The sequence below is a fragment of the Ictidomys tridecemlineatus genome, chromosome 7 (genome assembly GCF_052094955.1).
Source record: "Ictidomys tridecemlineatus isolate mIctTri1 chromosome 7, mIctTri1.hap1, whole genome shotgun sequence".
Taxonomy (NCBI): domain Eukaryota; kingdom Metazoa; phylum Chordata; class Mammalia; order Rodentia; family Sciuridae; genus Ictidomys; species Ictidomys tridecemlineatus.
This window is the reverse complement of record NC_135483.1, coordinates 171,431,747-171,457,659: the sequence shown is the minus strand read 5'-3', so window position 1 is coordinate 171,457,659 and position 25,913 is coordinate 171,431,747. Positions and strand designations below refer to the sequence as shown.

At 44.8% G+C, this 25,913-nt stretch overlaps 3 protein-coding genes across 3 annotated transcripts in view; 2 read left to right on the top strand and 1 right to left on the bottom strand.

The window, feature by feature from the left end:
* The window catches only part of Plekhm3 (pleckstrin homology domain containing M3), a 215,109-nt gene extending 201,861 nt beyond the window's left edge, over positions 1-13,248 (top strand). Inside the window, exon 8 of the mRNA XM_040294802.2 lies at positions 6,749-13,248. Coding sequence (XP_040150736.1) covers positions 6,749-6,824 — 76 coding nt within the window. The 3' untranslated portion in view covers positions 6,825-13,248. The remainder of the gene's footprint in view (positions 1-6,748) is intronic.
* On the bottom strand, positions 1,670-16,679 carry LOC144365611 (uncharacterized). The gene is made up of 3 exons (XM_078017910.1): positions 15,731-16,679; positions 14,704-14,815; positions 1,670-9,077 (listed from the first exon to the last, which is right to left on the bottom strand). Exon 1 carries the CDS (start codon positions 16,677-16,679, stop codon positions 15,789-15,791), a length of 891 nt encoding a protein of 296 aa, XP_077874036.1. The 3' UTR covers positions 1,670-9,077; positions 14,704-14,815; positions 15,731-15,788.
* Positions 16,680-17,353: 674 nt separating this feature from the next.
* Positions 17,354-23,381, top strand: Fzd5 (frizzled class receptor 5). The gene has a single exon (XM_005335120.5). The coding sequence runs from the start codon at positions 17,354-17,356 to the stop codon at positions 19,109-19,111; it is 1,758 nt and encodes a 585-aa protein (XP_005335177.1). The 3' UTR covers positions 19,112-23,381.
* The last annotated feature ends 2,532 nt before the right edge of the window (positions 23,382-25,913 follow it).

Below are 25,913 nucleotides of genomic sequence, written 5' to 3'. Positions count from 1 at the left end.
ACTGCCCCACCTTCAGAGCAGTCCCCAGAATGTACCATGTACCAGTCCCAGAATGTACCATCAAAACCTAAGCTAGTTGGCTTGTCATGGTCACATAGTAATGACCAAGAAGAGGTAAAGGTAAGGAAGGAGGGAGCTTGGGCAGGTATGTACATATCACCTGGCCTGTTATTTCTCCCCCTGATCAAGCTCCACCTCCCAGGTGGGTTTGCTCTATTCCAAGTGAAGAGCTGTCAGGAAGCTGCTTTCCAAAAGTAGTTTTGGGGGTCTCTCTCCTTCTGTACTCATTCATGTACCCCACACTTTCAGGACAGCTTCTTTGATCACTGGAGAAAAGAGGTTTTATTTTGTATTTGAGCTTCAAGTCTACCTCTTGGCCTTAATCAAACATTCTTCAAAATCGCCCGGTTCACAACTAAATAGATCTGCCCCATTCATTTGAGTGTAACATTTTATACTCAAATAAAATACCCTCTGAGCTCTCTCCTACCTCCCGCTCCCCTTTCTTAACTCTGTCATTGAAGATCTAGGACCTGTTGATGTTCTGCCATTTTCTCAAGTTCTCATATTTTGTGTCTGTAGTTTTACGGTAGGAGTCAGAAAAGTAAAATGATATTTCCAAGTTTTACGAACTGAGTTAAAGGTAGGAGTGGATTGAACTCAGGTCTTCAGGATCCAGGTCCACTCTTCAAGTCTGCATCGGTGTGCATTTTGCAAAGTGCCTTTGTTTCTAGTTGCTCGCATCATCATCATAATAGTCTCAGGGGGCATGGCACTGTCACCGGCTGGCCTGTTATCTCTCCTACTATCTCTCACCAATAGCCTCCCAATTCAGAGACTGAAAAACCAAAGTCCCCTCCCACTTCAGCTCCTGCAGCTGCAGTCCACCTGACAGCTAACTAGGCAGACCTGCTGATCATGGCTGGATTTGCTCCTGCCTCTCTGGGCCAGCTGAATGGCCCTCTTCTAGGCTGGGCTGGGCTGGGCTGGGGCAGCTTCCTGGGGGCCTCCCTGCCCCACGTATTTCTCATCCCCTCTGGAGACCAGCAGACTAGCCCAGTCATACTCTCCTTGTAGAAACAGCAGAGATGCAAGAGAGCAAGTCCAACCACACAAGCGTATTTTCAAGCCTCTGCTTGTATCACATCTGCTGAAATCCTGTCGGTCAAAGGAGATGTTAGAGGCAGAGGATCAGGAATATACTCATCTCTTGATGGGGGAACTGCAAAGCCACATGACAGGGGGTACTGCTGATACAGGGAGGGATAAAAAATACAGGGCATGAACGCAAACCACCCCAGCCTTCTGACATCAAGCCCTTCTGGATGAAGCTATTTTTTTCCCCTTGCCTCCAAGTTTAGGCTCCTCCTCAATACAGTCTTCCCTTCACTTAGGGACCCAAGCCCAAAAGTGCAGCAGAAATGGGCACAGGAGGCACCTCCATTGCTGGGGACTTGTGTGCAAAGGCTGCACTAGGCCTCCTCCACAGGGGAGAAGGAGAAGGAGGTTGACAAGCCAGCACTGGCTCTCACCTCCCGGCTCCAGCCCCCACCCTGAAAGCTTCTTAGAATGTGATTCACTGCTCTGGTGAGAGAAAAATAATTGAGGGTGTAATTTATACTGGGAAAATTGCTCTGGAAAAAAAATTAGAGTGAAACAGACCAGATACTTTGATTCCAAGGAAGTTTAATACCAAAAAAGACGAAGACGGATCAGACTGCAGAGTAGCTGTATACCTGCAGAAGCGAAAGAGATCTAGACGGAGGAGAAGAAAAACAACAAGAAGAAACTATAGGATGTCTTAGAAGAGAAACATGGGAAAGCCTCAGGCCGCACATTTCCTGGGATCGGATTTGCTCTCTGGACGTGCTCACGGCTCATGCATGTAACACCAAGTTTCCATTGAAAACCTCTCAGAGAGATTTCTTTCACACACCCTGCCGCTTCCCTTGCCAGAATAAATATGCTGGGAGGCTGATCGCATATGACACAAAATCCAAACAAACGGAACAAACTCGGGGAAACCCGAGAGAACCTGGTTTCCAACTCGGATACCTTTGTGATCGTCAGCTCCCTATCTGGTTTAGATTAGGAGCTCACTGTGCAGACTTGTACAGTTACACGAATAATAATATTCACATGTGAATATGCTGTGGATGTTAAGTAAAATAATAATGCTAGCCACAAATTGTGCCAACAAAGACCACAGACTTGTGTGTCTAAGGGTGAGGAGAGCCCCCCGCAACACACCCCCTCAGTCCCAGTCAAGACTGCCCTTGCTTTTCCTCATGAGTGTCTGAACTTTCTCTAATTTCCTCTTTCTTCCCCCACGTCTTCTTTTTGGATCCATTTCTTCATGTGTAAAATAAGGAGCATTAACTAGATGATCATCAGCCTCCTTTCCAGAATCCATAGGTGATTCTGTGATTTTTCTGGATTTACCATTCCAACTTATTACCTTGTACTTTGAAAGAATGAAATTGGTGCAGCATTTACTTTGTCCAAGTCTTTAATAGCAGAGGTAAGTTGGCACCAACATTTAAAACAAAAACCACAATGGAATTACACCAAGAAGAATCCCTACAAGTCAAGCGTTGCCGGTTACTCACTTTGTGCCCTCTGGCAAGTGACTTAATCTCTTTATGCCTAGGTTTCCTCATCTGTAAAATGGGGAAAATAAGAGAACCTATTATTATTGGGTGTCCTGAGGATTGAATGAGATAATGCATGAAGGATTTAGTGAGGGGGCTTGGTACATAAAAAGCACCCTAGCAATGTTTTATTATTATTATCTGCAAACGTCATTTTGGCAACTCACAGGATGGCAGATTTTCTTTCACTGAGAGGTGAATGCTGAGAAAAAGAAGAGTTGTTTATAAATAAAGGATCTTGTTTAAAACAACAGCAACCACCTTTTCCCTCTTTCTTGACTTGCTGATGTGAACTAAGATTTACACATGTCTTGAGGGTATGCAGCAACCGGGGTTGAGGCATAACTGTAGTTTGGATTTCTTTCTTTCTTTTTAGTTGTAGATGGACACAATATCTTTATTCTTATTTGTTTGTCTTTATGTGGTGCTGAGGATAGAACCCAGGGCCTCATGTATGTGAGGCAAGCACTCTATCACTTAGTTATGGCCCCAGCCCCGTAGTTTGGATTTCTGATTCACTAATTTTACTTTTCTTGTCCTGGTGCATTTGGCTTAGTTCATGTTCTGTTCTTACCTCCAACCAGAAAGGCAATTTTTCTCAGTCTTTCCTGCACATTAGAATTGGGAACGCTTGCAAAAAAAAAAAAAAAAAAATCCCTCTGCTCATATTTTCTATGCTGTAGAAGTCAGGATAGTGGTTTTGTGTGTGTGTGTGTGTGTGTGTGTGTGTGTGTGTGTGTGTATGCTCATGCACATGTGTGCATGTGGGTGGGGGATGACTGAAGCAAGTACAATTTGTGCTTCTGGGATACTAGTGAATTTCTGATTCTTAAGCTGAGTGGTGGTTGTACAGGTAACTTCAGTTTGTAAAACTTCATTGAGATCCATACTTAGGGTATTGTGCACGTTTCCACATGTATAATATTCTTCAATAAAATGTTAAACACAAATCCCTATGTCGAAGTTGCACTGAAACCAATTAAATCAAAATCTTTAGGGGAAGGGCCCTGACATCAACCTTTTTGTGAAACTTCCCAGGTAATTGCAATGTGAAGGCAGGTTTAGTGGCAGCAGAGGTTCTTTCTGGTCAAGCAGGCTATAGTCTTGATACTGGCATCAGGCTAATACCAAAAACTTGGAACAGCTAGGAGTTGGTTCGACTGGCCTGGGATTGGTTTGGGCAGGCCCAAGATCTGAAGGCCATTGGGCAGCACAGTGGAGTTGAGAGCACTGGATGTGGACAGAATCTGGGCTCAGTCTCCAGCCCTATCACTCACTGGTTAAAATACTCTAGGCTAGTCTTGCACATAACCTCACAGAATTGCTTCTACTCACACCACAACTGGCTCCTGCATTGAGACAAAAGTGCTTTCCATTTATCAAGGGCTTCATAAATGAGCTATCATGATTCAACTGTGCAAATTGAACAGGAACCCAAAATAGGTTTTTATTGATTTCAGCAGGGCTGCCAGGTAGTTTTTGTACATTTTTCATTACTATTACTCCTATCACTTACCCTGTGGCACTGGAAGGACGAAGCACCAGTTTGAGTATAAATAAATGGTTGTTGTTTTATATCACACTTTAAAAAATAAAAAAAGCTATGAAGCCACAAAAAGACATGAGGGATTTAAATGCCTATTCCTAAATGAAAGAAATCAATCCAAAAAGACAACAAACTGTATGATATTATGGAAAATGCAAAACTGTAAAAACAGTAGTAAAATCAGTGGTTATCAGGGGCCTGGGGAAGGGAGGGATGAATAGGTGGAGCACAGTAGTTATTTAAGGCAGTGAAACTATTCTGCATGGTATTTTAATGGTTGGTATGTGGCACTGTATATTTGTCAAAACCCTTAGACACATACAAGTTCTTTACTGAATATTTGATTTGCAAATATTCTCTCTCAGTCTGTAGCTTTTTTTTTTTTTTCCTTCAGTGCTGGGGATTTAACCCAGGGCCTCACACATGCTAGTGAAGTACTTTGTCACTAAGCTATACCTCCAGCCCCGACAAAACCTTAGAACTACACAAAACAAAGAAAGGATGCTAATACACACTATGGACTTTAGTTAATAATCATATTGGCTCATTAATTGTAACAAATGTACCATACTAATATAAGGTGTTAATAATAAGGGAATCAGAGTAGAGGAGGAAGTATATGGAACTCTTGTAACTTTATGTAAACATAAAACTGCTTTATCAAAAAAAAAAAAGGTGCACTCCATTGTTTGACAGTTCTGTATGCACCACTTACTTAACAGGAAGCATCTTTGCAGAGTGCCTTTGGCCACCAAGCAATGAGGCAGCACGGACCAACACGGGCGAACGGTTTTGAAGTCAACAACTCTCAGTCAATCCTTAGCTAGAATGTGAGAAGAAAGGGGGATAGAATGTGGCTGGTACCCATGTTCGCCTTTTTAGTACAAGCAAAGACTTGCTGAGTACGTGAAGATGGCCCAGTAGGGTCCACGCGTCCTTGGGAAAGAAATCACACATGATTTTGTCTTAACCAAATAGTCTAAACTACTAAATAATTCATCCTAGATGATCTTCAGTTTTCCTATTTCTACAACAGAACTATTATTTGTCATAAATGTTGCTGGGATGTTTTCAAACCTTGCTTGACAGGCTTAACAAAACCACTAAAACACTCATACCTAGTCTGATGATGATGAAGAAGTGGAGCATAGGGCCACAGAAACATGTTATTAAGGAAAGCGAGGAAGAGTTCTTCGCAAAAAGCTCTTTTAGGCCTTTCACTGCTGAGTTTTCTCTACTTGTTACCTGGAATTTTGTCTAAGGTATTTACCCTCCATGAATTCTAAGGACCTCTCAGGGGTTTCGTTAATCTTGCAAATAAGTTTCAGTTGTGCCTTGTTGTGCTCTTTGTGGACATGGATAGAGTTTGTCAATCCACTAGCGAAAAGTAATGGTCCTCCCAATATGGAGTAGCCCCTTGAGAGTGGTGATTCTGTAGGGAATTCTAAGACCAGACACAGAAGCATTTCCTACACTTGAAACCAGGAAATGAAAACTAAGTGAGTGGAAATCAGGATGCAGTGCTTAATTAAGAGGTGGGTTAAATCCCAAGAAACACTAAGAATCATACTGTAGAAGAACTAGCAGGACAGAAAATGTGAGACAAATTCAGGCCAAGAGAAATTGAACACTTTCTCTCGGAGTGACTGGTTTTTCCCTTCTGTGTGACAAAAGGGATTGGGGAAAGAGTTCGGGTTGTCTGGGATTCCTGTGACTAGCCCCTTTGCATTGCTCAGTGGGACAATATTCTTTTTCCCTGCAAGGTGAGCATGCAACAGAAGCTGTCACCCATCTGTTCCTTCTTGTCACTCGGTATGAAGTTGTCCCAGCACAAATGTCCAACAATGCCATGAGATCTACCCCTGGAATTGATAGGCTCACAAAGCAAGTCCAGGGAACTTGGGTCAGCCCTGGGAAGCAGAGGACGCAGGCTGCCAGACGGTCACTTAACAGTCACAGCAGGAATCTGGGTTGGGTAATGAAGTCTAATTGAGATTTTGGTTTTGGAAAAAAATGTCTTTTTGGTTGTTGCTCTCTGTAGCCCCACCACGGAACCGAAAAGGCCCATTCTTTAGAGTACAAATTATTTCTTCTGAAGCATTTGTGTAGCAGATGCCTCTAAATGACTGGCAAACAGAATTCATAGAATATTAGAGGTCAAGAGCCCCACAGATCACTCTGGTTGAATCTCTTCCTTTCCTAGATGATGAAGATGGGGCCCAGAGAGGTTGAGTGTTGTACCCACAGCCACTCAGCTGCCTTACAAGCTGAGCCTTGAATTCTCCTTACCCCATTCTAGTCTAAGTTTCTTCCCAGTATACTGTGCTCCATTTACCAGGGTTACAAGAAGGAATCCATTGCCTCTTGCAGAATCTAGAAAGTGTTTTTTTAAAAAGCTTGGAACTAAACCTGTGACTAATTAAAACAGAGTGTTCCACCACCTTTAAGTCACCAGCTAAAATCCACTGCTCCGTGTCCCAGTGGGCCCAAGGCCTTCTGTGCGACCAGCTCAAAGAGAGATTATTGTCTCAACTCAGTTCTCTGTGTCTAGGTCCCCACAAAATGGAAATCGCTTTACTTGGGGAAGAACAAGAGGACAAGATGAGATGAAAAGGAAGCATGTTTAAAATGGATAAAAGAAGGTACTTTTTTTTCCCCACTGCACACAATTGACCTGGGGAACTCACTGCAGCAGGATATTAAGATCAATGGTGAAGATTTGTGTTTTAAAAGATTAGACATTTCACATGCATATCATCAACAGTGGGTTCAATAGGATGAAAGGAAGATGGATAAAAGTTCCCAAGCTTCAGTGCATAAGTTGATCACCAACTGGGTCAGGTAAAAAGAAAAACTTGTCTCCCCCGATCATCTAAGATCTCATAGGAAGGCAGATGTGGGGTATTCCAATTACCGCTACTGTATAACAAAGCACCCCAAGCTAGAGGTGTGAGACAACAGACGTTTGGTTTCATTCTGGAATGCAGCGGATGAGGAAATTAGCGGAGGGCAGAGCAGGGATGCTTTTCTCGGCTCCACAATATCCCTGGCCTCCCCTGGGAAGTCATAAACAGCTTGGGGGACTGGAAGATCCTTTATCTGTGTGTCAGACACCTGGCTTGGGATGACCTGAAGGCTCCCTCAGCTGGGACTGTCAACTGGGGCAGCTACAATGTGGACTCCAAGACACAGAGTTCCAACAGAATCAGGCGGAAGCAGAGTGGCCCCTCATGACCCATCTGTGGAAGGCCTACTGCATGGCTTCCAACATGTTCTATCAGCCAAAACCACCGCCAGCATACCAAGGTTCCAGAGGAGGGGACCAAAGACCTCCTACCTTCCTCCTTCATGAGGGAATGACAAGGTCACGCTGCAGGACACATGGGAGGGGTGAAAGTTTTAGAGCTATCTTTGAAAAATGCAATCTGCTGGGGAAGAGTCTGGGAATGTGTGATATATAAAATCTAATGGGAGACTCTGATATATGAAGGAACAATCATAGTGGGCAGTAAATAAATCACAAGGTTAGTTATGGCCTGCCCTTTTAATCCCATCATAGGAATTTTTTCCCTTTTATGAATATCATTATACTTTAATTTTTGGTTCACTTTCTGTCTTCCCAGAAGGCTGGAATCTCGGTGCATATGACTAGTTGCTTGCTATATCCTTTGTGCCTAAAAGAGCACCGAGCACATAACAGGTGCTCCCTGAGGACTGACTGGAAGAGTGGATGAGTAAATGGTAGAAGGGCCGAGGAAGTATAGGCAGTGACAATGACTCACCTTCACAAGTGATTGGGTTTTGATGCTTTGAAAGGATGAATAACAGTTTCTCGAAAGAAAGAAAGAAAGAAAGAAAGAAAGAAAGAAAGAAAGAAAGAAAGAAAGAAAGAAAGAAAGAAAGAAAGAAGAAAGACGTTATTTCTTGTCCTTAATCTCCTCCAGAGACTTCCATTGGCCAAGTGTAAGTAGGCAAGTTCTCATCCCAAGTATACAGGCTGCATGCAGTAGGTGGGAGGCTTTTGGTGGCAAGTGACAGAAGATACTGACAGCACTGGCTTAAGAACTAGGGGGCTGGGGTTGTGGCTCAGTGGCAGAGCATTTGCCTAGCATGCGTGAGGCACTGGGTTCGATTCCTGGCACCACATAAAAACAAATAAAGGTATTGGGCTGGGGATGTGGCTCAAGCAGTAGCGCGCTCGCCTGGCATGCGTGCGGTCCGGGTTCGATCCTCAGCACCACATACCAACAAAGATGTTGTGTCCGCTAAGAACTAAAAAATAAATATTAAAAATTCTCTCTCTCTCTCTTTAAAAAAAAAAAAGAACTAAACAATGGGTTGGGTTACATGAGAAGTCTGGAGGCAAGCAGCCTCCATGCCATCCTTCTGCAGGGTGTTAGCTCTCACGTGGTTGCAACACGGCTCTCACAGCGGTAGGCTTCACATGTACAAAGAAAAACAGCCAGCAACAGGAGAGACTTTTCTTCTTTTTGGTACCAGAGATGGAACCCAGGATCACTTTACCACGGAGGCGCATCCCCAGCTCTTTTTATTTTATTTTATTTCTTAAATTTTGAGCCAGGGTCCCACCCAGTTGCTAAGGCTGACATCACAATCCTCCTGAGTCACTGGGATTACAGGTGTGTGCCCGGCTGTTTCTTCTTTGGAGTAATAACACCTTTCCTATAGCCCCTGGACAGACTCACTTCACATTGGTCCTCTTCCTTATCCACCAGGATTGTCCCCTGTGAACTGTGTGACGGAACCGAGAAGAAGGGGTCCAGAACAGCCAGTTGTACCAATCCTGTGTTACATCTTGGGGCTTGCACTGAAGCTCTACCCTCTCTAGAACACATGGCTGTGCAGAGAAGGGTAGATGCCTATAAAAAAAAAACAAACAAAACCAACTGCGATTCTGTTAGGAAACAGAAAGGAAAGGAGACAGCTCATAGGTTGTAATCAATAGTGTTTGCAATGTTAAGCCTAGAGGAGGTAAGTTTCTGCTATGATCTGTTCGCTCCTCCCAAACTCTTGTTGAAATTTAATTGCTATGCCACGAAGAGGGGGGACCTTTAAGAGGTACTTAGGCCATGAGGGCTCCCTCGGGAATAAAGTGGGTTATTATAATGGGCTGAGTTTGCATCTCTCTCTCTCTCTCTCTCATCCTTCTGCCTTCTACCATGGGATGAAACAGCAAGAAAGCCCTCACTAAATGCAGACTTGATTTGGCCTTCCCAACCTTCATAACTGTGGCAAAGAAGTTTCTGTTCTTTATAAATTACCCAGTCTCAGGTATTCTCTTATAGCACCACAAAACTAAGATAGGCTCTGATTGCTTTGTAGATAAATGTCGCTCAACACTTTTGTTTATTCTATTGTGTGACTTTTGCTCATCTCCTTTGTCCTTCTGCATTAGTGGTCAGTTGAATACATCAAGCCCAATATCAATGAAGGAGTTTATATGTAGGGTGTACATATGAATCAAATTAATGAAAAAAATACTTTGATCAGACATGAGTGCACTTTCAGACAAAAAAAAAAAAAAAAGCTCCATTTTGATGTGTCTGTTACTCTGAGACAGCCTACTGTACCCAGCTGTCTGATACTTGAGCCATGCTCTATCCTGGCCCTGTGCCCTTTGCCCGGGATGATTCCTCTTGTCTAGGAAGTCCTCACTTTGTAGTAAACATTGAGAAGTGACACTTCTGGCCTCCATTCTGTTCTTTGTCTAATAATCTAGTTGAGATTGGAAACCTCACAGCAACACTTCCAAAACCCCCTTGTAGCTAGGGTGTGGATCTGAAACTCCCTCTGTCAACCAGGTGCCCTCTGGTGAGATTTGGAGGCAGATGAAAAGAGAGGCCATGCTTTGGCTGCTGTTGTTGCAGCAAGTGGGGTCAGAGAGGTCATGTTAAAAGGCAGCTAATGTTTCTGGGCTTGGGGTCCCTCTGAGGGGCTAGTTGCCAGCTCTGTGGGTGTGGAAGGCAGCGGGTGGCAACAGCACTGTCCTGATTGTGGGATCACAGCTACTGTGGTGCCCTTGAACTCAGCACTCCAGGGGAAGTCCCTGACTTCTACCCACCCCTTCCCCGCCCCAGCCCTTTTTCAATTGTATAAGCCCCAGCTTAGTTCTCAGGAATAAATCTTTCTCTGCTTGAAATACCTAAAGTGGTTTCGTAAACCCGACTCATATTCAGCCTTCCAGACAAGTCTGGGTTTTTCTTGAGCCACGAGGTTAGGCTAAGTGCCTCCTCGAAGCCCCCAATGCCCCACTTTGCTGTCCATGCCTTCTCTGTGCTCCCAGCACCAGTGCTTGGCTCCCAGCAGGTGCATAGTCAATGCTTAGTGAACTGAAGCTTCCTCTGTCAAGAACCAGGAGGCTCTGAAATCTAGTCTGAGGGGCATCCCACCTTATGTTTGATCTGAAAAGTCCAAAGAAAAATTGCATCTGGATTTATTTTGGATACCAGATGAATCCAGAGCTGTCAGCTTTTCCACATGTTAACCACCCTAGACAGCAGAATTGAAGAATCCACCTAGTCCCCAGGAAACAGATGCTAAAGAACAAGGGAAACTGCTTATCTCAAGATGTACCATCTGCTGGGTCCCATACTTGATGAATGTGTGCTGCCAGGCCTACAGCAAGACCTGCAATTGACAAGAGCTTTGGACTCAGGGAGACCCGAGTTGGAAGGTAATGCAACCTTTGGCAAGTTATTCAGCCAAATTGTCTGAACCACAATTTCTTCATCTACAAAGTGGAGATAATAAAATCAATCACACAGGACTCTTGGAGGTCAGAGACTGTATATGTAAAATGCTTAACACAGGGTACACGCACAAGAAGCACTTCATATTCCTCAACAACTGTCGCCATAGTGATCCTCTTGGTTAATACATTCTGCCATAATTATGTTGCTTTACCTAATTTCCCTTTGGCCTAAGTACATTCAGATGTAATCAGCCTCAAACACACTTCTCTACTTCTTTCTCCTGAGGTATTCCATTTTACATGCTGATGTGATTAATCCTTTTTTTGTAGAAGACCCAGCTAAGTCCACTTTGGGTACTGTACCCAGGAGGCACCAAAACCACTTTTTCAGTGGTTCTCAAGTCTAGATGACAATTAGAATCACTGGAGAGTTAAAACAAAACAGCAACAAAAACAAAGAAACCTAAAAAGGTCTAGACCCCTCAACCAGAAATTCTGATTTAACAAGGTTCTTAAAGCTCCCCGGGTGATTGTAATGTGCTGCTGAGACCTCTTGATCAATGTGAGAAAGATTAGTACTTCTGTTACCTTGGGGAGAAAAGGAAAGCTGTTGCTTCTACTTTTCTATAATCTCCATCATGGTGTGGGAGGGGAGAAGACTAAAGATTATAGTTGAAATATTCCACTTATAATGTGAAAAAGACAGTCTCATTATCAACCTGAAAGATGGCTGGTGGTGCTAATCCTGGCTAATAGAAGGGCAAGAGGGGCGAACAGAGACACAGTAGGACATGGAAGGAGCTCATCTGGAAATACCTGTGAAGGAGTCAGGTTAGAATGTGGTGTCTAGCCTGTGCCAGCTTGTGTGCACCTGTGGCTGCTGATGTCAGGTACACGCACTTTGAGCCGGAGCAAATGAAATAAATGATCTCAGCTTTGGCATTACATTTAGTAAAAGCTAAGTGCCAAAGATAGCTGGCGATGGCCGGGAGTATGCTCAGAAATAAACTACATCTGAAAAATATAACTATTCCTTTCTGTTGTGAAAGTAATATACAAGAGAAAATTGGGAAAACAGAAAACAATGAACTCTCTACGTATAAACTAATAATAGTAGTCAAGATTTATATAGACTTATGAGGTGCTAGACATAGTTCTAAGCCCTTTATCAAATAAATTCATTTACTTCTGACTTCAGTTCAAAGAGGTAGATAATTATTTCTAACTCCATTTTACAGATAGGAAGGAGGGCCAGGAGCTGTTAAGTGACTTGACCAAGGGTGCACAGCTGGTAAGGGCAAAGCCAAAACTGAACTCATGCTGTACTTAACAGAGTATGGGCAACCTTAGAGATATAGTTCATACGGTAAATACTCAAGGATACAATGCCAGTTGTAGAGTCAAAAAAGTAAATGTTGTCTGTCATTCACTCATTCATTTATATCATATTTAGTGAAAGTATCTATATTTAGCATACCATTAACCCACTCAATTATCAAGATTATAAATAGTAATCACAGGATACCTGTTCATTCATACAGCATTCAGAATAATAGATATATAAGCAACATAAACGAATAAGATTAAAAATGCTATAACTATTTTCTGATGACAAAATCCAAAATCAATATTTCAAAACTTATGGAATGTCATACACTTATGAAACTGAATATTTGGCATTATACTATAGACTTTTGACAATTAATAAACATACCTTGAACAATAATTTCATGAGTTTGGCTTGATAGAAATAAGTTTAACATAACAGTAGTATATTCAACTCAGAAATTTCATGTTTGTTGAGTGACTTTTTGGATAAATAGTTGGAAGAATAGATGAGTAAACTGATAGATAAGGATGCTTGGCAATGCTCTAAGTGCTTAACAATTGCAATGGTATGGGCCGGGGACATAGTTCAGCAGCAGAGCATTTGTCTACCGTGTGCCAGGCCCTGGGTTCCATCCCAGCACCACCATACAACACACACTCAAAAAATTAAATAAATTTCATCTTTTAAAAAAAGCAGTGTTTTCTAGTTTGTTAAATACTAAAGATCTAGGAGAAAATTGTGTGTTCTTTAATTTTAAATTAATAAAAATTCTATATATTAATGATGTACAACATAATGTTTTGATATGTTTGTATGCACTGTGGAATGGCTAAATCAAGCAATTTAGCATATGCATTGCCTCACATAGTTACCCCCCCCCACCCTGGGGTAAGAACACTTAAAATTCTTTTAGCAATTTTCAATTGCAACATATTAACTGTAGTCATCAAGGTGTATACAAATTTTGATTTCTACCCTTTCCATGTACTAAATAAATACCTTTAAGGAAGTCATTTTGGTGCCAGTTTCTTCATCTGATTGTTACAATGATTAAATGAGGTAAAATTACTTAGGATCCTACCTGGGATATGTTAAAGATCATATTTTAAATTATCTTTAAATTGAAGTAATATAGGAAAAGAAGAAAAATTAAAATGATACAAAAAGCTATACAATACAAAAATAAATCTCTTTCCAATGTATTTTTTTCTATTGTTCCTATTATTAGAGCTCGACAAGCAAAAGTAAAATTTGTGTTGTTCATTAAGAAGAGAGGTTTGTAAACCAGTAGACAACATACTTTGAGTCAGAACCAAGTGATATAACACAAGTAATCTGGCTAAATTCCAGTATGAGTGATTAACATTATCCAACTTCAAATAATTGTTATTATTAGCCAACACTTGTTCATCCCCAATAATATGCACGTTGCATATAAGGCACAGAATGAGCTAGGCCTCCCTTGGCATGCTCACAGTCTGCACATACTTTCCACTGAGGGTGCCCCTTTCTTCTGGACTGCTATGCCACAGCATTTCAACTCCCACTACTTTCAACCCGGCCATCTGCAGACCTCGAAGGCTAAGTGGTTCCAAAAACCCAGAGATAAAAATACGAATACCTGTAGAATTCCAGAAAATGAACGATGTAATGTACTCTGTAAACAATTATTAATAGTTATGGTGTCTCTGAGGCAATTTACTCCTTTTTTAACTGTGAGGCTGATATTAACACACATATTCTTCATTATTTCCCATCAAGCTTTGTTGAGAAGCAGGAGGGAGATGGTTGTTCTGAAATTTAGTCTCCTAATGTGTACAAATGTGAGCCAGGACAGATGATCGACAACAATTCACATTTGAATCTCAGTCACTGAGTCCAGTTCTGAGTCCTTCAAGTGTCCCCAGGCCCTCTGCCTATTTTGCCTTCCGCCCTGTGTAAGGAAGGGGTGAGAGAGGTGGATACAATTTAAACCCTCTTTTAAGTGTGTGAATGAATGTTAAATTTGCTAAACACCTCAGTCTTCCAACCTAATTAGAACGCGTAGAAAAGAGGCATTTGTAGGACATTTAAAACTTCCAGCATAATAACCCATCTGGAGTCCAACAGGCTGATGCGCGCCCCCTCCCCCCGCCCTCGGGGCGCGCAAGTGCGCAACTCAGCAGCAGGCAACTCCCCAGCGTCCTGCCCAGTGCAGAACCTTGAGCCGTGGGCGATTCCGGACCTGCCTGGGATTCTAAATCCCGACCGATAAGGACTAACAAGTCTCCCAAACCCAGAAAAAAAAAAAAAATTCTTGTCACAATAGAAGGATTTTGTTACGATATGCAAAAGTAAAGGTCGAAGCCTGGGAGATTTCGATAATATGGGGGTGTGTGTTTGGGGGGGGGGTAGTGGTAAAGATCGTGAATGCTGCTCCCAACTACTTGGATTCCGACCCTAGAACTGCGATTTGAGCACCTACTGTGTGCCAAACGCTCGGATGCGGCGGCGAACAAGATTGTCGAGTTCGGTTGCCTAGGTCAAGCTGCTAAGTCTCGTCTTCTTCACCTCTAGGGAGCACTTGCTTCAGGGAACTGTAAGGATTTCGGGTCTTGCATTAAGATGCAAACGATTCTCTTAATTACTCTCCTTAGAGAGGTGGGAGGGAAAGGGAGAGAGAAGGGAAATAGCATGGAAATGGAACGAGACCCTCGGGTTTATACAAAATTACATACAAGAGGAAGTGAGGGGAAAGGGAAAAATAATACAAAGGGGAGGAATGAATTGCAGTAGTGGGGGTAGAGAGAGAAGAGGGGAGGGGAGGGGAGGGGAGGGGGGATAGTAGAGGATAGGAAAGGCAGCAGAATACAACAGACACTAGGATGGTAATATGTAAAGCAATGGAAGTGAAACTGATGTGATTCTGCAAGCTGTATAAGGGGCAATATGGGAGTGCATAACCCACTTGAATCAAAATGTGAAATATGATATATCAAGAACTATATAATGGAGGGGTAAGACAAGATAATACAAATGGAAGAAATGATTTACAGTAGAAGGGGTAGAGAGAAAAGGGGAGGGGAGGGGAGGGGAGGGGGGATAGTAGAGAATAGGACTGACAGCAGAATACATCAGACACTAGAAAGGCAATATGTCAATCAATGGAAGGGTAACTGATGTGATACAGCAATCTGTATACGGGGTAAAGTTGGGAGTTCATAACCCGCTTGAATCAAACTGTGAAATATGATGTATTAAGAACTGTGTAAGGTTTTGAACGACCAACAATAAAAAAAAAAAAAAAAAAAAAAAAAAAAATAAAAAAAAAAAGAAATATATGGAAGCCTCAGAAGTCAAAATTGTTAAGTACGTACTTTAAAATAAAGTTACAGCACATTTGAAAGCTGAAAAAAAAAAAAAAAAAAAAAAAAAAAAAAAAAAGATGCAAACGATTAACAAGTTGTTGGGGGTTCAATAAGCATTAGCTCTTCTTTCACCCAATCCAATACCTCGAAGGAGAGAGACAGGTGCTGCAGCTAAAAATGATTCTTTGAGTAGTTGTTTATACTAGCGCTGGACTCTGTAAAGAAACCTGGTGGGAGCCCTGAGTGCGATGGTTCGTAATCTACCACACCGCAGCGAAGTGAGTCCCGAACTAGCGAGCGCTCGCTCAGAACTCCGGAGGGACTTCTGGCCAGGGTTTCCCGCCCGGGTTCTCAAGGCGGCGTGATTAGCATTCGCCCCACCCCCGCCATTTGCCGACTCACGATTGGCCAGTTTTCTTCGGCTGCCGGCCCAGGGAGGGGCCAGAGGGCGCCTAGGGAGAGGCCGAGCCTGCGGGGCAGTGGGAGGGGACGCGCGGAGAGCTTGGCCGGGTGGCCCACCACTCGAGCCCAGGCTTGAGGGGGCGGGGCCGGGGCGGGGCGTCCCGGCGGGCATTAGAGGCAGGTGACCCGGGCAGGGAGGGAGAGGGCAGTCAGCCCGCGGCCGTGTCCCCGCTGCCGTCTGCGCTGCTCTGTGCCCACCGAAGGTGGGCGGCAGGGTGCGAGAGCGCGGGGGAGGAGCCGAACAACCCGTTGCTTCCCGATAGCACAGCCACCGCCCCCAGGAGTTCGCTGGAGCGCGGAGCCCCCTGCAGGGGAGGAGGCGAGCGGCGGGCGGGACGCGGCGGCGAGCGCGCACCATGCAGTCCCGGCCGGGCCAGCGCCGGCTGCTAGCCGTGCTGTGAGGCGGCCGGGTCTCCCGGCCACCGCATTCCGCCTTCCTCCCTCCCAGGTGCTGCAGGCGCTCTCGCCTTTGCTCCGGCTCTCGGACCCGGGTGGAACCCACGGCCTGCCTCTGCCCCACTCCGCCTGGAACATGACGGGGGGCCCGGAGGAAGAGAAGGCGAGTGACAGGCCTGCGCCGACCCTGTTCGGGGGGCGGCCAGCTCTCTGAGACGCCCCCACCTGCTACCATGTGTCGCCGCCACGGTTACCCAGCCTGTCGCTAAACTTTCCCGGCCTCGGCCCGACTCGGAGTTGCGTTTTTGAGCCGAGTGTCCCAGGGACAGAAGACCCAGGCTGGCTGCAGACATCTGCCCTTCTCGGCGAGATCCTTAGAGGTGAGAGCCCGCGCCTTCCCTTTTGCCCTGTTCTCCCGGTTTCTCTGCCCTTTTCCGGGGGCTGAGCGCTCTGACCCCGAGGCACAGCCTGGAGGGCCCGGCCAGGAAAAGAAGGGTGGTGAGAGTCAGTACTTTGGTTCCAGGAGGTTGAGGGGAGGAAAAGAGAGTGGATAAGTTAGAGATTGGAGACCGCTTTGGGTACGGAGCCGTTGGGACGCCCCTCCAAGAGGAGAGGTTGCAATTTTTCTCCCCCCGCCCCTTCTCTTTTAAAAGAGTCCCTTCCCTGGAATTGGAGCCCTGACCGTCCCTCTCCAGCCCTGTCCTGCGAAGAGCTGAGTGCTGGCAGTGGAGGCAGCGCTTTCCCGAAGCAGTTTATCTTTGGACGGATTTCTTTAAGAGAAAAAGAAACCAACAGGTTGCCAACCCCGGCGTCACACGGGAGACTCCGGAGAGGGAAGCCCCAGCCCCGGTTTCCTCTGCCTGCCTTGGCCCCTCGCGGGCTGCAGGAGGAGAGGGGAGGGAGGGGGCGATGGCTCGGCCTGACCCGTGCGCGCCGCCCTCGCTCCTGCTGTTGCTTCTGGCGCAGCTGGCGGGCCGGGCGGCGGCCGCCTCCAAGGCCCCGGTGTGCCAGGAAATCACGGTACCCATGTGCCGCGGCATCGGCTACAACCTGACGCACATGCCCAACCAGTTCAACCACGACACGCAGGACGAGGCGGGTCTGGAGGTGCACCAGTTCTGGCCACTGGTGGAGATCCACTGCTCGCCGGACTTGCGCTTCTTCCTGTGCTCCATGTACACGCCCATCTGCCTGCCGGACTACCATAAACCGCTGCCGCCCTGCCGCTCCGTGTGCGAGCGCGCCAAGGCCGGCTGCTCGCCTCTCATGCGCCAGTACGGCTTCGCCTGGCCAGAGCGCATGAGCTGTGACCGTCTCCCTGTGCTGGGCCGCGACGCCGAGGTCCTGTGCATGGATTACAACCGCAGTGAGGCCACCACGACGCCCCCCAAATCCTTCCCAGCCAAGCCCACCCTCCCAGGCCCGCCAGGGGCGCCGTCCTCCGGGAGCGAGTGCACAGCAGGGGGCCCATCTGTGTGCACGTGCCGCGAGCCCTTCGTGCCCATTCTGAAGGAGTCGCACCCACTCTACAACAAGGTGCGAACAGGACAGGTGCCCAACTGTGCGGTGCCCTGCTACCAGCCGTCCTTCAGCCCAGACGAGCGCACGTTCGCCACCTTCTGGATTGGTCTCTGGTCAGTGCTTTGCTTCATCTCCACTTCCACGACGGTGGCCACTTTCCTCATTGACATGGAACGCTTCCGCTATCCGGAGCGCCCAATTATCTTTCTGTCAGCCTGCTACCTGTGCGTGTCGCTGGGATTCCTGGTGCGCCTGGTGGTGGGCCATGCCAGTGTGGCCTGCAGCCGGGAGCACAACCATATCCACTATGAGACGACAGGCCCTGCGCTGTGCACCGTCGTATTCCTGCTAGTCTACTTCTTTGGCATGGCCAGTTCCATCTGGTGGGTCATCCTGTCGCTCACCTGGTTCTTGGCGGCTGGCATGAAATGGGGCAATGAGGCCATTGCGGGTTATGCACAGTACTTCCACCTAGCAGCGTGGCTTATTCCCAGCGTCAAGTCCATTACGGCGCTGGCTCTGAGCTCGGTGGACGGGGACCCGGTCGCCGGCATATGCTACGTGGGCAACCAGAACCTGAACTCTCTTCGCGGCTTCGTCCTGGGCCCACTGGTGCTCTACCTCCTGGTGGGCACGCTCTTCCTCCTAGCGGGCTTCGTGTCGCTTTTCCGCATCCGCAGCGTCATTAAGCAGGGCGGCACCAAGACGGACAAGCTGGAGAAGCTGATGATCCGCATTGGCATCTTCACGTTGCTCTACACGGTGCCCGCCAGCATCGTGGTGGCCTGCTACCTGTACGAGCAGCACTATCGCGAGAGCTGGGAGGCGGCTCTCACCTGCGCTTGCCCGGGCCCCGACGCCGGCCAGCCGCGCGCCAAGCCCGAGTACTGGGTGCTCATGCTCAAGTATTTCATGTGCCTGGTGGTGGGCATCACGTCGGGCGTCTGGATCTGGTCCGGCAAGACAGTGGAGTCGTGGCGGCGCTTCACCAGCCGCTGCTGCTGCCGCCCGCGGCGGGGCCACAAGAGCGGGGGCGCTATGGCCGCCGGGGACTACGCCGAGGCGAGCGCGGCGCTCACTGGCCGGACCGGGCCTCCGGGCCCCTCTGCCGCCTACCACAAGCAGGTGTCCCTGTCGCACGTATAGGAGGAGGCCTCGGCCGAGGGACCCGTGCTGGGAGTTGAGGGAGGGGGTTGTTTTGTTTCGTAGCTTGAGAAGGTCACTTCCGTTTACCTTCATGGTGCTGATGCCCCCTCCCAGGACAAGTTGGAGAGAGGGAAAAGGGGCAGTTTCCAGGGAGCCTCTGTCCCAGTTCTTCAAGGGGCTCTGCTCACGTGTATACTGATTTGCGTTTCTTACTGCCGCCTTTAGAGGAACCCTCTTTTTAATTTATATGTATTGTTCTTAATTTTTAACTGTTGCATTTTGGCAACAGAATTTACCTTTGCTTTGGGGGCTTTACAATCCTAAAGTTGGCATTGTAATGAGGTTCCATTTGGTTCAGGTTTCTTTGAACTGTGTGGTCTAAATTGGGAAAATATATTTCCTATACGTGTGTCTTTTAAAAAAAATGTGAACAGTGAAAGTTTGGGTTGCTGTGACTGGAAAGGAGTGGAGTGTGCTTTTTCAACTAATTTCTCCTTCCACTGCTTAAAAGTGTCCAAGCTGCTTTAGAACTGCTGCACGTCCCAGAGTACAGCCCCAAGTCCTCCCAAGGAGGGGAACATAATGTGCTAGGGCCTCTCCAGGTTGACAGGTTTAGGTGAGGGAGTGCCTGGGGATTTTGTGTGCATCCTTAACCTTGTCAGTTGAGCTTTGGGTTCTTTGCAGCAGTCATTTTCATTCCTAACAGAACCAGTGTCCTGTCCAAGTTAGAAGTAGCAGCTAGAATGTCCGCCATAAACATTTGCAATAATAAGAGCCTAAGAGATAGTGATTGGTTGAGCCTGAATTCTACACTGGTGAGATGGTAAGCTTTGTGCCAGAGAGGGGGTGGGTGGTTCTTAATAAGCTTCTGTGATCCCTTATTATTTTAAAGGAACTTGTGTTACAATTTTGGTGAAAGTACACCCACTCTCCTCTTCTGGAAATACTTAGGGATTGTTGCTAAAGAGGGCTCCCTTTTAAATTAAAGGACTAAAACGGATATGCTTCCAGTAATTAAAGTAAATTTCCAGCTTCTCTTATCTGCTCCCTCACCCTGCCTCCTTTATCATGTTAAACAGTCTTTTTGCTTTTCTTATTCCTTCTCTCCTGGAGAGCTGTGATTAGAAACCACACCCACCCTCCAGTGAAGTGCTTGAACTGGGGGAGGGAGGCTGGCTACCTGTGAACAAACATTGGCCCCAAGGAGGGAAAACAAGTGTCCCTGGACTCAGGGCTAGTTTTTTCCCCCCAAAGCAGCAATACAGTGCTCTCTGCAGTCTCTGAAAACAAATGAGACCCACAACATCCTTGCATAAGCTTTTAAATATGATTAGTGGAATACCATTGCAAAAAGAAGCCCCCTCCCCACTCCACTTCCCGCCTCACCTTAATTTTCCTTTTCCTTTTCTGAGAAAAAGAAAGGCCTATAACACACTTGCTGTTACTAGGTTTGTTTTCCTAATGTTTAACCATTCCTTCATATATGAAAGCCTATATCTTGGTGAATACACACACACACACACACACACACACACACACACACTTCTTTGCCTTCGGAAGTTATGTTCTCCTAATCTGTTTAACCATTCATTCATGAAGAGTGTGAGGACACCACTGGGAAAGGGGTGACAGTGCATCAGCCAGAAAATACCAGTGACCAGGACTGAGTGGAAAAGAAATTTAATGGCCAAAGCAATTAAAGACTGAGAAAGCTTCCCTAGGGAAACAATTGGAATCTAGGCATTTGAGCTTCATTTGAACCAAAGTTAGAAAAATTTAAACCTACATCATTTTTCCTTCATGAGTGTTGAATAGACAAATACATAGTTGCCACAGGGAATCAAAATAGTTGGTGGAGAGAAGTCTAGTACCATAGCTCCAAAGCTGATCACATTAATAAAATGGTACTGCTCTTGCCCAGCTCATTCTCTGAATCAAAATTAAAAATCCCGGAGATTTGACAGAACCGTGTATACATAGCTACAGAACTTTGTGCATATCTTATTCCTCTATTTATTCAGAAGTCTCTTCCTAGAACCTTGCAATGGATCTCCTGCCTGGCCACCAGTTCCTCTCCTTTTTTCAAATGAGATCACCTTGACCTCATACCTCATTTAACATGTCTTCCCAGAATCTGCTGCCTTCAGATTTGGGCTATCCCCCTTCCTTCAAATCCAGAAATGATGCACTAAATCTAAAAGTTGTAGGATGAAGTGAGTGGATTCACACTTTTTTTTTTGTTGTTGTTGTTGCAACATCCCAAACCTGAAAACAATTAATTTAACCTGCAAAATTAGACAGTTAAAACATAGCTGCTAAGTCAAGAGAGGCAAGCAAGATAGGTTATGCTTTCTGAGATCTAGTTTCAGAAGCACCTTTTATTCTCACCTCTGCTCTCCTTCCCTCATTCACTAAAAGAAACAAAGATACCCCCCCCCCCCTTTTTAGTACTCAGCCAACCCACCTAGGGAGAACACTGCATCTATTTATAGCCACTCCTTATTTCTACCATTATACTTATTTTTCCCTGTTTTGCATTTTTGTTATAAAAACAAATCATACTCATGAAAACAGTTATAAAATGAAAGGCTATGGGGTAGGTAGTTCAGCAACTTCTTCACAGCCACCCTTGTGAGGTTGGGATGTAGGGGCCCTGTTTCTATCTCAGATCCAGTTTCTGGACTGTCCCTTTCACTGTCCAGTTTTAAGCAGTGTCTCACTTCACAGGTTAGCTGGGGAGGATCTAGGTAGAAAATTGCTTGCAGGAACTAATGGGACCTCAGTGGCTAGATTGTGGGAAGTTTTTAAAATTTATATTATTTCCCTCCTCGCATTTTGAAGTTGTCTAAATTGGCTGGAAATAATTTTTCTTGGTGCCTTATTGGTTTATTCACACAAACCTTTTGTCAAGTTTCCATGTGACTATTGCCGATGACCAGGTCCTGTGTGTATGTGTTGTGTGTAATTGTGTGCACGTACAAGCTTAAATAATATGCCGACAGCACTGTTTCAAAGTTGGTATTCATTAGGCAGTTCCCTCCTGGGCCAGGGCTGCACTAATCTTGACACGGGCTGCCAGGAGAAAACCTCATGGATCACACACCGAACCTTAATAACAGCATCGGTGACCTGCACTCTCTGGTACAGAATGGGAACCCCAGAGCTAGGAAGCGCAGTTGTATATTTTAATGAACTGCTACCCCTGCTAAAGAAGCTTCTTTCACTTTTGTGCTCTACAGAAAGACCAAGGGGGGTAGGAGGGACAAAGCTTTGAATAACTGCTTTCTAACACCGAATGTGGCAAACAGGATGGAGCACATCACAAATCTAGGCAGGTGTGAGGTACAGTGACTAAGAATCCCTGCTCCCTCTGCATGCCCTTTTTTGTCTCCAAAGTCTAATCAAGTGATTCTGGGGAAGAAATATGCCTGGGTTGGGGAGGGTGGTTCTGAAAGAAAAAAACTACCAAGACATTAAAGAAGGGTGAAGGATAGGCAGGATGTAAGTTAACCTGACTCAAAACTCAGAAGCTTCTAGCAGCCTGATGACAATTACAGGATTTATTTCAGCCAGCATGTCTGTCTGTCTATGGCACATCTTTTAAAGACAATATTACTTCATGTTTTTACAAACTGTATGTACAGTATGTATGTCTTGTGGGTGTGTATATACATAATATATATTATATATATGAGAGATTTAGTGATTTTTGATACGGGTTTGGTGCAGGTGAATTTCTTACTGAGCCAAATGAGGCACATACCGAGTCAGTAGTTGGGAGTCCAGGGCATTCAGTACTTTTTATGATTTCCTAAGTGTGTAGTGCCTACCCCATGCAGTTTAGTTACTGTCGCTGTCAAATCCAGAACTCGCATCAGAGCCAGCGATATTTTATTTGTAGACAATCAATTTTAATCTATAAATTATTACTGACAAATGATTATAATTCAGAATCCATAACACTAATAAAAAGAAACCCAGAGCATCATAAAGAGGTTTTGTTTTGTTCCTGGAAGTAGAGCAGCAATTGTACATGGTTATGTTAGTCTCAAGATACTTAAGTTGCTGACCTTATTTCAGAAAAAATAATTTGTATGAATTCTATTTGTGGGAAGGTAAAATAATGGTTTGAGATTTTTATCAAATATGGAGATTAGTTATTTATGAAAACAAAGAAATGTCTATTTTTGTTTCTTTGTTCCCAATTAATGTAGATAACTTTTAAAATGCATTAAAGCAATGGTAAAGAAAATAAACAGATGCCCTTCAAGTCTCTTTCTCATTTATGGAGAGACTCTCTGCTTTCTAAGATGGTCTGAGGAGTGGATTCTAACTTTGTAATCTGGTTTTTCAGATGTTCTTAAAATATAAACATCAAAGTCTAATAAGTAAAAATTGAAGCAAATTCCAGTCACCAGAAGCAGAATGAATTAAAGCATGTTTTACTGGAATATACTTTATTTCTCCTGCCCATCCTGTGATTGTTCAATTATTCATTTGAAGAAATGAAGGGAGCTCCATGGAAAAACGGAGATATTGCCTGTGTTCTGTTTTATAAACACTGTCTACACACTGAACCTATTTGGAGAGAGATGATGCAATACTGTGTGTATTTGGTTAAGGGACGACTCCCAAAATTGCTTATCATTCAGTAATTGGATTCACTACTAGGTATTGAGCTCTAAATTCATCAGGGAGCCTGGAGAAGATAGAAATTGATTTAGAGTCCATACTTACCTGTCACCTAAGCACAGATGCTTAGTGAGCCTGAATACTATCGCCAGTGCATCTTCTACTGATTGCTGCTTTGGCAAAAAGGAAAATTAGCCACCGATGTTCCAAATACCACTTCATTTTAATGCCTGGTATGTGAGTGTTCTCTAGCAATGTTTGGAGGCAATGTGAGAAAATGTGTGGGAAAACAAAGGTAATTAAGAGTTTAAAATATCAAGGGAGACAACAAATCCATTTAGAGGTGGGAATAACAACATGAGAGTATTTAATTCAATGTCAATGGACACTGAGTGCTATGGACTTTATTAGATTGGTACATAAGTTAGGACAGGGGGGTTACGGGAAGGGATATAACAGGTAGGCATGATGCTGACAGAAAAGCAGTTACAGGTACTTAGGTGTACAGGACTAGCTGGCTCATCTCTCCCTTGCTTTCTCCTGGCTCATTTTTAGCCAACTGAAAAGGGAGAGAGGAGTACTCACAAGCTGGAGCAGAGACTTTAGAAAAAGTTGGAGAAGAGGTGAACCCAGGATGATATCATAATGCTTCTATTAGTGATTTATTTACAGAGCTCTTCATTTGACGATGGAAACAGGGTTGAAAGGCAGAATGGTTATAAGCCTAGGCTGGGGAGTCAGACAACTGAAAATTCAAATCCCAGCTCCACTACTAATGGGTTGTGATTCTGAATTTAATCTCATAGTATTTTTTTCTCATCTGTGAAAAGGGGGAAATAGTGGCAATTATATCTTAGGGTTCAGAAGACTTAAAGGATTAAACCAGGTTAAAGCAGGGTTAAGGTAGTAAAGCTAGGAGGCAGAAGATGTTCAGGCATGGAATAGAAAGGGAGTTGAGAGGATGTTTTCAAATTTGAGTCTGCATAAGAATCACTTGCAGTTCCTGTGAAAAATGTAAATTCCCAAGCCTCCGCCCCAGGAATTGAGATTTAGTAGCTCTGGGACCAAAGAAGCTCCCCCTTCCCCCAAAAAAACTTTTAATTTTGGAATTTTCTGCAAATCTAAAGTTATCCAAGATTTAAAAAGTTGCAAACGTTACCCATCAACATCGTATATTTTTACAGGATGTTATTGTAACATTACAACTAAGAAGTCAGTGTTAGCACATTACAGTGACCTCCAGGCATCAGATTTTCTACCAATGTTCCTATCTGTGCAGAACCCAATCCAGGATACCACTGCATTTATTGAAGATTCATGTTTCACAGGCACTTTCGGCTGATGAGGCAGTGGTTTGCAGATCAAATCTTGAGAAGATCTGGGACACTGAAAGGACTGAACAAAATCATATCATCCCATCCCCTAGCTGAGGAGTGAATGCAATTTTAAAGCAGAAGGTGGTGGAGTTTTGGAAATGGAATCCTCTCCATTAGTTCCCTTAAAAACAAGATGCCTAATGCCAGTTGAAATACCGGATTTTGGAAGGTAGCAGATACTACACCTAGTCCAGTCTAGATCAAAGATATATGCTTAAGGATGTGAGCAGCTCAGGGGAATTGCTAAGAACGAGTTAGAGATAGCTGCTTTGGGGAAAACAGGACTCAGGTGAACAAAGAGACTAGGGGGCATGTATGCCATATAAAAGCTTTATTTTCTTGAACCTGGTGCTAATACTTTGGAAGTCACAGTAAATAATATCAAGCATTGCCAGGTTGGAGGCTAGCTGAAGGTCATAGGGTAAAGCTAGAATGGACTGCTCGTGGGAGGGTCCCAAAGGGCTGAAGCAGCAATTGAGTCAGCTCTCACTCTGAGCTACATACAAGAGACACCATCTTGGGATTGCAGGTAAAGGATTGAATTGAGAAGATGAAGCAGTAGATTGTAAGACAAATTTCTGTGTCCTTTGAGGTATTTACAGAAGATACTACTTATATCTTAACTAAGGACCTTAGGGTCTGGGACTATCACACCAAATCTCCCTAATCTCATTGAAATTGCTTAGTCCTTAAATCAGTTAAAATAACCACCCATCCTTTTACCCCACTGGATTCCAGATTCCTCTTAATTTCTGATTTCACTTTCCTGAGGCGCAGGAAGAACAAATAAAGCA